Source organism: Neodiprion virginianus, chromosome 2 (assembly GCF_021901495.1).
Source record: "Neodiprion virginianus isolate iyNeoVirg1 chromosome 2, iyNeoVirg1.1, whole genome shotgun sequence".
Taxonomy (NCBI): Eukaryota; Metazoa; Arthropoda; class Insecta; order Hymenoptera; family Diprionidae; genus Neodiprion; species Neodiprion virginianus.
In genome coordinates, this window is record NC_060878.1 from 16,866,382 (window position 1) to 16,879,325 (window position 12,944).

At 38.5% G+C, this 12,944-nt stretch overlaps 2 protein-coding genes across 2 annotated transcripts in view; one reads left to right on the plus strand and one right to left on the minus strand.

Annotated features, from left to right (window-relative positions):
• Nucleotides 1-5,382, minus strand: part of LOC124299307 (juvenile hormone esterase-like) — a 28,787-nt gene extending 23,405 nt beyond the window's left edge. Inside the window, exon 1 of the mRNA XM_046752445.1 lies at nucleotides 5,073-5,382. Within this exon, the coding sequence (XP_046608401.1) occupies nucleotides 5,073-5,382 (310 nt within the window). The remainder of the gene's footprint in view (nucleotides 1-5,072) is intronic.
• Nucleotides 1-12,944, plus strand: part of LOC124299284 (flotillin-2) — a 510,013-nt gene that overhangs the window by 351,540 nt on the left and 145,529 nt on the right. The window lies entirely within an intron of this gene.

Sequence of the window (12,944 nt, forward strand, 5' to 3'; positions counted from 1 at the left end):
GAATACAAAGCAGAAGCACTAGACTTCAAAATTTCATATTTCAAGTGTTAATTGTGCTATTCCAAATTTTCAAGATGGATTCGACTCCTGGAAGTGTGTAAAACATATTTCTGTATCAGTTCAGTCAAGAATTGATGTTCAACAACTTGAAATACGGCCACATTCGGTGCTCTCGTGAAAACGATATGATTCTATAGACCTCAATTTTCAAACAGATGAAATGTACCATTTTCTACCATATTCTTCAACGATCCAAGTTCAGAGTTATTGGTTTTAGGCTATTCGCTGACGAAATCCATAAGAGTCACCCGCTTCCACCTGCTCCTTTGGCTGTAATGATTTTTGTTCGTAAGTCGCGTATAGTATGAGCGGCCACGCAGCGCGACGCGGCAAATTTCACAGTACGTACAATAGGAGACTAAAACCGGTCCTAACATATACCGAGACTTCATAACAAACTAGCATCGTTATTTTAGATTCACATTGTTTATAATAAATGTCTTCAACAATTTATGTTTGAGATTTCACGAGAAGTAGCATATGTATTATTGTTTTATCTGTCATAAATTATATGAATGAGTATTTCGTTTTCGTGTTTTTGCCTCCTCAATATCAGAGAACAATCTCCTAGATGAAACGAAATCGCTTCAGGAGAATTTTATTTATTCAACGACTTAGATCTCGCCTCATTTGTTATAGTTTACGTTCAATATTTGAAGTTTTTATATGCAAATCAGTTTCAAGTTCTCTGCGGCTTTGTTATAGGACCTAGTGGGAAAAATATTACTCTATACACGAAAGATGGCATTTTAAGGACGGGACTACCCGCTATATTGGAACACCTTAAATTGCAAATTTTCGAAAAGAGCGGACGTTCGGTGCTTATACCTAATCATGTGAGGCAGTCCTTTTCAGTTTTTGTTGAAAAAATGAGAACAATGTGGAAATCGGTTTGTAGGGGAGAAAATGCGTTTTGCAAGAAATATGATTCATGGCTTCATGTGTCCTTTCCTGTAGCTGCTAATTCCCAGAACACACCGACCAATAAGGGTGCTCACCCCTCGGAAGATTTCTAGTCCCTAAGTCACAGATAGAAACGGCAGAGAACCGAAGAAATCCGTGAAACGTTGACTACGAACAAGTTATCAACTATTGTTCGAATGAGCCTTCGCTCCTCGAATTGTGATGGATGCAACACTGACGAGTCTAACGAAAACTTCGAGGTATCGAAAGGCTCTGTAAAATAACACCCAAAGTTACATTATCCGCAGATGCTGCACTTTCCTATATGATGGACCGCAAAATGTCGAATAATGACTACCAAGAACTGAGATCTCTGAACATTCGACTGCACTTCCGTATGCCTCCCAATTCCAAAGTGGCAGGAGCTAAAAAAGTGTGTTATCCACCCCGTACGGCTATTAGTATTAAAGAGAGCAAAGCAGAGTTAAATTACAGGCTTTACTGAACCATACAGATCAGCGTATTATATCACTTCAACGTGAAGTTATTTCGAGTATTGCTGACGAAAGTGATAAGCAGATGACCCTTGTTTGCAAGTGGGGCTACGATCGAAACTCTGGACAAAGTGTACATGTAAAAAAAAGTTTCAAGATGACAACACGTCGGATTCAACTGTGTTTTTACTTCAGCTGTGCCAATACAACTCGTGTCTGTCGATGAAATAACGGATGCAAAATTGTGACTTGTATACCGCTAAGGTTACAGTTTTTGAACGAAAATACAAAATTGACTGTGAACGAAAAACGCTACATCGAAAATCAGATAAACACACTTGTTCTTTACGAAACAATACTAAATCAGAACGAACTCTCGGTTGAATTTAAAATGATGTTAACGATGATAGAGGGGAAGGTTTGCAATTCGCTGACATTTACCGCGATGCACAAACTCCCAGTTCATGGTCCACAAATGATAGCTCATGCATTATTGCCGATCCGCCAACTATCGGAAAATGCTTAAGAAGCTAAAAACAACGACATCAATAGTATTGGAGAAGATTTATCACGAAAGTGTTCGAGATCCGAAACAATGGAAGATGTTTTCAATCGGCTTATGGTAACATCTGATCCGTACATTTCGAGTGTACGGGCACTTGGGGACAACGAATCTGAGACGGCCAATTTTTTACACTAGACAATTATATTGGCAACATAGAGAAATCTGCAGCGCCATAGTCGGCCGAGCGCGAAACAAACTCAATCTCAATAAACATGACACAACCCATGACCAGCCCCCTGACACTCACCACAGTTCGTATACTACGAAATTGTACGCGTTTTGTCCCCGTTTTTTAGTTCCTCTACGTGGCGCTAGTAGACTTCTGACACGCTCGCTGCCCTCGCTAACCGCGCGCAAGCTTGTCAGATGACTACTAGTGCCACTAGTGATGGAGATTGGCGGCAGAACCGAGGGACATCTTGCGAACCTCTTTTGGAAGCGTGTGTCAGGGGGCTGCCCATGACCGTCGAATATCACCCTAGAATACCGCGGGGATAATAACTTGTTAGATTGACACGTATTCTAAGGTGAGATTCAACGAGCATGGGTTACGTTATGTTTATGAGATTGAGTTTGTTTCGCACTCGGCCGTCTATGGCGCTGTAGGTTTCTCTGTGTTGCCAACATAAATGTCTAGTGTCACAAATTAACCGTCTCAGATTCATTGTCCCCAAATGTACAATACCCCAAAAAAAAATATGCAGTTTATCTGTGGAAACTGTAGAATTGTTAATCTCACCTACAATATGTCAATCTACTGCAGAAAATGATTCTCAATTTGACGAGTCCGATGAGGAAATTGTATTCCATTGATTTGTTTTGTGATATTTGAAACTTTTGACGATACTTTTGCTCAAATGCTTTTTACGTTTCTATACATAAATTTTTTAAAGTATTGATGTGTGGATCTCATATAATATAGATGAATATTATTTCTTTGTTTCTCAATTTTAAGCCACGTGGCATTTGTCGTCTTCTTGTTAAGTAAAATTTGGGCAAATGTTTACTTTGAATGCGTAATCAATGATCTCAAAAACCCCTGTAAAACTACTATCTTCGAAATCTGACATCATTGTTGTTTGAATCGAAGTTCATTTTAAGTTGACTCTCCTTTTTCGGGATTTCGTCCCACTGTGAATCGTAAGACTGTAAATGCCGTGAAGTTTCTTAGAACGATCGAGCAAACCGTTACTCGCCTTAAACTTAGATGCAACACCAAAAATTTGTTTGTGATGTGTTGAAACCTTTTCGGCTCAAATCGCCTGTGAGAGAGGTTCGCCCAAGATTCTCTGTTACACAAACCATCTGTAAATTGCCTTTTCAACACCACTATCTTCGACGTTTGTGATTTTCTTCTTCTTCGTACGTTCATGCTGGTCTTGAAGTATACTGAATTATGTTTTGCTTTACTTTTCCTAATTTTCGTTAGAGTCTATCTTTTGATACTTTAATCATGCGTAAGCCTATGGCCCGACTCACCGGTATTCAAACAATTAATAATAATTGTTATTTTCTCATCGATGGTTAGCCTTTTTCTATTCTCCTGTTTTGCCTCGCTCATTCTCCGAATAAAGAGAAGCATTCGTTGGAAAAATTATTAAACCACCGTATGAAGTTTTCAACAAACTGGAATTATAATTTTGAGCAGAAAGTTCCAATGTTCAGAACGTGACGTGACCCAAAATTTTTTCTCCCTTGACGTCATTGATCTATAGTAATCGTTGACGACGAAAATCAGCTAGCCGGATTCCCCAGTCCGGAAACAACCGCGCAGTAGAGAGGACGTATGAAAATCATGCTCCCTAGGTTTCGAGTACCAGGTTCTCTATCTCCTGGATCTTGTGCTCCAGGTCCGCTACATCGTGAAACTCGACTTCCAGGACAAGCGCTCCATAGTTCTGGCTGTCCAGGTCCTTGACCTGGTGACTTTTGACCAAGCTTTATCATTTTTTTTTTTTTTTCAGTGGGTAAAAGTCCAGGAGAGCAGAATTATCAGGTAGTGAGTTATGTTTTGATAATCTACGAATGTACGCTCAACTACTGACAGTGGCATCATACCAAATAGTTTGATTTATTCAGTGCAACTGTGATAATTTTCTCAATTTGTGTGAGTGGTAACCAATCTGTAATTTTTTTTTTCAAGATATTGAAAAAATAAAAAGTCGCTCCACTTTTTGCCAGTATAAGGCATCACTTGCTCAAGTTTCATTGCGATCGCTTCAGCGGTGTGGGAGATTTGGCTCTCCGTGTTCTCGAGATGTACAGCGCTTCTTTGAAAGCACCTTAAAGGTGCCGATGGGTTGACTACTGCGGGCAAGTACTGTACTGTTTTTACGGCTTATTTTCTGCCATTCTGTTCACTTTCTGGTTTTTTCTATGAAAATCAGCCGTGATATACTCATAGTTCGCGGTCAAATGATCAAACCAAAAGAATTTGCATTCACTTGCCTATTGTGGTCGCTATAGCTTCGTTTTCAACGACACCCATGATACAAGGTAAATCACGAATCTGACCAGCTCTCACTATATTTGCAGGGCTAGTTGTTAAAAAAGCCCCCCTGATATCTGGCTCATCAGTACAAGCCCATGTGGTAAATGGTTCGCTATGCCACACGTAAAACCGTGTAAACACGGTTGTAATATCAAAAACATTTTTGTTACGCAAACACCTGACGAGGGAATCCGAAGTGTTATTCAAACAGCCAACGTAATCGCCGAGTTCAAATGCGCGCTTTGCATAGACAGCCCTGGGTCTGTAGGCCCATCCCACAAGGCCAGATCCGCTTTGCATGATGAACTTATGAAAGAGCCCTGTAATGACGTGAATTGATTACGCCATGTTTCACCATTTGATTATAACTAGGTTCATCAACTCATCGATGGAAAAAAATTTTTCAGTACGTCGTACTTGTTGTAAAGATAGAATACGTCGTCCCGATTATTGTAAATGTGATATCAGTCATTCCGTTAAAAGATTTCAATATTCATCAATCAAGTCTATTGAATATTACCTCAAGCCTTGGTTGGCTTCAATCTAATTTCCATCTTACCAATTGTCAATTTCGAAAGCGTCAGAAGGTGAACGCAAGCGCTCCCTGAGCTGTGGCCGAATAACGTCACTCGATCAGGGTCACCGTAAAAGTGTCTGATGTTACGCTGCACCCATTCGAGCGCAAGGACCTGATCTTTCAGGCCCCAATTTCCGGAAGCCACTTCGTCGCCAGTGCTCAAGAACCCCAAAATACCCAGACGATAGTTGAAGGTAACGAGAACTACATCTTGGTTCAAAAGGTACGCCGGACTGTAGACGGATGATTTGGTAGACCCTGTCATGAACCTCCCACCGAAAACGTATACCATCACCGGAAGTAGCGAGGAGTTCTTACGGCTGCTTATCTATATGTATAGGATCCGAATTCTAATCCAGTTACGTTTGCTTTACGAGACTTCTGATTTTGAACTGATGCTTCTATTTCGCACAGCAACCGGCTTGCCTGCATATGAGCAAGCCTTACTAGATGGGAATAATTACCTGCGGTGTGAACACGTTCAGGTTCAGACAATCTTCGTCTCCAAAGAAAGTGATATGGTCTGTGCGACTTATTTGGGGGCAAAAGTTTCCGTCGGCAGTAGCGTTCCGGATTCCTTCCCAACCACCCGCCGGCACGGGGTTGGCGAATCTACGACACAAAGAGAACTTTTGTTATCGGATTCATGACGAGAGTTGACGAAGGCTGCAACTTCTTCAGTTGAAACATTTCAACCGATGGTATGTTTGTTTATCGCAAGACCTTGCTATTTTAAGTGTTGATATTATATATTCATCATTGATATTCATTTACCCATAGAATTCTTATCGCCTAATCAGCAGGTTTAAATTGGGTTTAACAGTCGGTTACTTCGAGCCGCACCTTGCTTACCTTCATATCAAGATTTCTAACTGACCTGATGTGAACCCGATAAAATCGTGCTACTCTAGTCTTTCGAATTAATTTCCGTTCGTAACCATCTGATCCATTTTAACAAACAAACCCGTCCACCAGTTGGAAATAAATGAATGTTTAGTTTCACATAGTTCGACTGACCAACGCCAGATAAGATTACATAGAAACAGAGTTAGGTTTGTCAGTATTGTATAGACATTGTAAGTATCATATCACGCACTTACAGAAATGGAAGGAACTGCAAACTTTGTTTATTGAAGTATATCTACTTCTTTTGATAACTTCCTTGTTTGCACGAACACTGTGTTTCCAAGTGTACGCGAGTGTTCAATAACATTTTTGTAATTATAATTATTACAATGTTTTCAAAAGTATACAGACTCAATTGAATAGTCGAAAGAAACGGTTAAAGAATGATTCTTCAAATGATGATATTTCTATAAATCAAAAATGCACCTAATCTACTGTTCTCTGTACAGTAAAACTTGCCAATACCGGACATCTTTGGGACTAAAAATATTGTCTATTACCGAATAGTGTATGCTATTCAGAACAATATTAACGTCTAAATTATACTTCTGGGGATGTTTAGAGTGTCCGTTTCAAAGAGGAACCCGTTGTTGGGAGGTATCCGTTAAGGGGGGAGACCCAGTTAGCATTTTGAAAAAATCGTTTATTTTACATTTTATAAAATAACAATATTTCAAGAGTATTTTCCGAATAACAACATGCAAATCGGACCGCTATTCGCAAAGATGTATAACTTCGAAGGGCGCCGTGTCTGACAAAGCTAACCGGCGCTCCCTTGAAAATACTCGAGAGGCAACGGTAGCTCGTCGTCAACGAAAAATTGCTGCAGGTGCAGCTAACAAAGCGGAGGAAGGTGCAGTATGTGGCCCAGGAACAGACGATTCAATGTAAGCTACAAAATAAATTTTTTATCTGCACACAAATCGTACTCAAAACTTTAAACGCGTTTTTCTCGAAACAATGTTTTCGAAGTCGGTGATCACTCTAACTCAAGAACGGCTTTACCGATCGGTTTGAAATTTGTCTCACTTCTTCTATACATAATTGTCTTCCGGACGAAATAAGGATTTTTTGTTTCATAGCCAAAAATGTCGGTGAAATTTTGGTCAACACGACACTTTTGACTTTCAACATCCGCCATTTTGTGAAAAATTGAAATTTTTCAAAACCCTTCGTTCATCCGGAGCATTATATCATTAACCGAAGATCCCGCCCCCCTCTTTTGTTGGATTCAGATGATCCATTGCTGCGCGGGAGTGATCACCGCAACTACCTCTTTTTTTTGCAAACGTCCCGTCCATTGCCTCCTACCGGCTTATTTTACAATATTTGTCTTTGAAAAAATTGTAATGTGTACTTTAAGGGATCGTCTCAGTGTGACACTCCGAAAAATCACTGATTTTCGCGAATTTTTTTTTTAATGTTCACATAAACTAATCGGTCCGGTTTTTTTTTCATAAATAAATACGTTTATGAAGAATACAAAATGATTTTTTTGAAGTTTATTTATTGAGTGCATCATTGTTGTATAAATTGTTGTAATTTCACGTGAAAAAAAAAGGTGCTGCACGGTTTCCACGATGACGGCCGCAATTTTGATCTGAAAAAAAAATTTCAAAAAGATTATTGATCTGTAGGAAAGTCGCTATCGCGCTATGGAGGGTTTTTTTTTTTTCAAATTTGACAAAATGGCGGCGGTTTGAACAAAAAGTGTCGAATGTGGCCCTTTTTTTCGACAGTTTTTCGTAAAAAAAATAGGAAGTTTTCAAAAAAAAAAAAAAAGCTTCCATAGCGCGATAAAGAATGACGTTTAAAATGTTCTCCCGAAATTCGAACTAGACATCTTTAAAACTCTTCCTTTGAGAGTGGAAACCGTTTTGAAAAACACCATTCTGAGAAAAACGCGTTTAAAGATTGAAGTTGGAAAAGTTTATATAAATCGTTTACTTACGATCAATCGGCGATGCCAGGTCTTGATTTTTTTCTTGGGGGTTTCTCTCGTACGTCTATCCGTGGTGGATGTCAAAAACGAACTGAAATGCTTGGACAGTTTATTCTGCAAGGTTATAGAACCTAAGCACCTTAGTACTCGCGCAGGTAGAAAACCCGTTCCCTTTCTACAAGAAACGCTGTAGCGACCGTAATAATTTGAATTTCGATTTAAATATTTGAGAGAATGTTTAGAACAGTGTATACTATACGATAATGCAAAAAAAAAAAAAACAATTTTTGGAAAATTTCACACTGAGACGATCCCTTAAATATATATCTTACATATGAAAAAACTGTTATAAATTATCTTGTCGTTTGGCCAAAAAAAATTCGGAAAAAAGCCTTTTTTTGGACGTTCCAACTGGGTCTTTCCCTTAACAGAAGTTTTACATCCCAAGTGTACGTATGTACGTATGTACATATGTAACCAATTTCTTTGCCGGACGATATCTCGAGACCGAGTTACCGTATTCCGATGATTTTGGTCACAGCGACGCGGCTTTTCCGAACTTAGAACTGCTATGATTTTGGCTTTTATCGGTTCGGTACTTTTTCAATTATTCCAGTAAGAAAATTGCAAAACATCGAATAAAAATGATGATATCTTAAGATTGGGTGAATGGAATTAAATATAAATTGGTATCGTGAGGTTTTTGGGTCGCTTATCACGAATCTAAGGTCAGATTTGCATAGTCCAGATTTGGTGAATTCAATAATCTGATATAAAACAAAAATCATTCGAATTTCGATGAAAATCGGTACTCGTAAATTTGTCAGGTGGCTGACCACGAATTTGAAGTCCGATTGTGAAATCGAAAAAAGTAATCCAATATGATGGCAAAACATCTAAACAGATTCCGATTTTGGCAGAAATTGTTAGGCGAAGTTTTTTGGTTCACCGATAACAAATCCAAGGTTAGACTTCCAAACTTTGAAACGGTGGATCCATTATAGTGGATTAAAATTTTAGAAATTGTCATTTTTTTACGTAAAATAGTATCCGAGAGCTTTAAAAGCGTTGATAACGAATCTGATTTTGTAGCATGAAATTCGAATCAGTTATTATTATTATTTTCTATCTACAAACTTGGAAGCTGCAGTGTGAGAACCGGTAGTTCGAGGGTTGGCTCATGGCCAGTCTGAAACTGATAGTTTCATTAATGAAGATTTAAAATGAAGATATTACGATATCAAAAATTCGTCTTGAAAAAAAAAATTGCTGAATAAGGATGATTCGTATGAATTTTTTCACACGAAAGTGTATGTAGCCTTCAGATCTTTTTACAATATTTTCATACATGTCTTACTTTTAGACCCATTCGGCCAATTGCAGTGAATTATGGATCGTGTTGTTCCTGAACAAATTCTTTATAAATCTTTCAGTATGCATTCTCTTCAATGCTCGGTTTATAGATGTTTTCGTCAAAAGTTTTCACTTTATTTGTACTTCTGGGGCATATTATTTTTTATTCGAAGCTATGAAACGAACATATTTTGTTATTATTTCACTGAATGCAATCATTTTGTTAATGGAACTTTCCACCCTGCCAAATTCCGAAGTTTGTAGGTAGTTAAAAGTGCCACATCAGTTGCATTTACATGATGATTTCTATGGTAAAAAACATCATGGAATCGGTAAGCACTAAATTTATGTACTTCACTTACCTCTTATTTCCTACCGGTGGTTGCGCATAAGGAATTCCCAGAAAGGCCGACACTTTTCGGCCATGGGTGGTGGTCATAATTTTTCCCCGCAGAGTCCCTTGGGGAATCGTCACTTCCGGTTGAATAGTTTCATCGAGGTAACCGGCACTCGACGCAAAAAAAATGCTTAGCAATAGTGAGAAAAGAAGACACTCCGCCCCTGAATATGAAACCATTGTCGTCACACGACGTTGTCCGATGAGAACAAACTCGAATCTGGTGAATCCTGCTGGTGGAATTGTTTTATGGCTTCGAACTGTTTGTCTATCGCGAACGAGTTTGACATGCCAATCGTCAAACATGATATTCAAGCTGTCCAACGACCGTCGCACAAACAATATAACATACATTTGTCTCGGTATCACTCGGAGATGCAATGCGTTAAACCACCTTAGTTATTGATACTCACTCCTCATTTCACGTTTCAGACTTCATACCGACAATAAGTGCAAATACTCGAGTCTGATACAGCCAACTGAATTTCCAATGGTTTCGTATCGTCCAGCCCTTTACATAATAAAGAAGCGTAAAGAAACTCTGTTGTTGATTCTCGTTAAACTAATCACTGCCAGGCAGATTCTTAATCGCCGCATTACTGCGAAATTCTTCTCATTGAAAAACCGCCTAGAGTCGCTCGACGCAGTATATATGGATCCAAATTTGTGAGTAAGTATACATATCTTTTCTTATCCACGACGAATGAATTCATTCTGCAATTTCAATAACTCACCCAAAATAATTTATCGTCAGTCCATGTCATCAAGTACCTGCACAATGAATAAATTTGTTGAACACTTCTCAGTTATTTCAGATCCCATATACTAAATAGAACTCTTACAATTAGATAATTTGTCTATATGATATGTACTATACGTATTATGATATAATACATTAGATTGGATTATGTAATACACGCTTCATACATCATTTATCTATCGATTAGTGATCAGGTTACCTGTTTACAAATTGTAATCAGAATCCAATTTGGTCGAGAAGGTATTTGAACTATCTGTTACATCATCCGATACAGCGGAAAGTCGCTACGATGTTCAATTTAGCGAATAGAGCGGTATTGCTATCTGATGAAGTCTTTCATGACAATAAACTGGAATTAGTACATCCCGTCCTGAGTATCAATAATTACCCGGATTTCTTCATTTCAAATCATATGTACCGGACTCTGAGAAAAGAGTCTTGTTATAATAAATAAATATATTTCGTTGAATATTTTCAGGAACCATTTTTTAACTGTTAATAAACTTATTAACGTGTAATGAACAAATGTGCCGTTACAACTACAATCGAAATTTTATAGTATTTGAATTAAATATAATATTCACTTCTCACTAAAATATGTCTTTTATTGAAAAGATACTCTAAGATTGTGGCTGATGAAGCGAGAACTAATTCAAATTTTATTTTTCTTTTGTCAAAAAATTAGCACTAATTGTAGAAGATTTCACTCCGTGTTATCCCACATGAAGATTTATTAACAGTTAACAAATCTTATTTCAGGATTCAAGTTCATAATCTCACCATTCGCACGTTCCAAGCACGTTCTGTACATTTTAAACGCAGTTCGTCGGCCGAGCAATTGATTTATAATAAAAACCAGTGTGACAATGCAACGGTAATGTTATGGAGCTGATATTACAACTTGGGGCGTATCCGAACTTCTTTCAACATTTAAGTGTTAGTGCAGCGTGTTTTTGTTCATAAATTCCTGATCTGGATGCGCGATGTTATGTTCGAGGTTTGGTACGTGCGATGTAAGATTTGTTTCCGGCTCACACGTGAACATTCGGACGTTCGTCTCACCGATTCGATTCAAACGCACGGTACGTAAAGTTCATGCCCCAAGAACGACGTGCGCTTTTCGTCCGTTCCAGAGTGTGTAGGTTTGGAAAAAGTGACAGCGGTTGTATCCGTAGTACGGTAATAAGGCAACAAGGAGCTCAACATCACTCAATACGATTTTCAATAAAATAGATGATTGATCAACTGTTAATAAATATTCATCCGGTACCATTATTTGAGTAGTTTATCATTGTTTTCGACTGTTTTATACCACAGGATACTAATTCTAAAGAAATAGATGACTCATTAAGTATCAACAAATCTTCATTTCACAGAAAAAAGTAAATACAAATGCGCGATTTCTTATCTCCAACTGAATATTTATTTTGCCATATTCAAATATATGATTTGTTAACAGATGATAAATCCTGTTCACTATAACAAGACTCTTTTCTCAGTTATTTGTGGTTCGATAAATAATAAGTAATATCTGTTGTATAACGACTGTCTGGGAACTCTGACCTATTTCCTTTGGTTAGATGTAGACTTAAGTTCGCCCGTAAAAGGAGCTTTGCCTACACAGGCGTGAATTTTAAGAATGACCAAAAATAATCGACTTTTGATTAAATCAGCCTTTTGATAGTATCAGCCTCGTAATTTCAAACGAATCTACCTCCAAGAGCCGGAGAGGACGACACGCCGGGGCGAGAACGATGGTCGGCGGTCCACACCGAGAGAGAGGTGTACATGACCGAACTTCGAAGAGAACAGACGTTATTCAGAGTACAGAACTGTTTTGCAGACTGAACGTTTTATGACTCGAATCTACCTCTCTACCAAATGTGCAGTTATCAACACAGAGCAACAGGATCATTCTCAGGGCGTTTTGAATAAATCATGGACTGTCCAGAAACCTGAGTGCAAGGTATGAGCCTGCGTGGGTGCGGGATCCGGTAGGGAAGTTGGTCAGGGAAATCAAAATACACAGGTGTGATATAACTAAGCTTTATTCCGCGAGTATCTTCGACTACGACCTCGTATACTCAGACGCTCTCCGGCTCTCCTCGTTGAGAGCCCCCCTCCTAGCGGTACGTATGCGCTCGCATTGCTTGGCAGTGTTGACTCTATACACTGCCTACTTTCCGTGCGCGTATACATCACACTGAGGTCAGCTGAAAAAACATCGGCAACATAGCGGCGATACAAGTTGGACGATTACATATAATGGAGAATTTATTCAAGGAATGAACGGAATATATAGATATTTAAATACATTTTTTTAACGGCGTATACAATATAAACCTACTCATACTGTCCAAGGACTACCTATTGATTCAAGACTATTGGAAACAAACAAATTCCATTATAAACAGCTACAAACGGAATCAACACTACCACAAATGACGACAAACGAAACAAAGTTACTACAAACGAAAGAAACATAACAAAGTTATT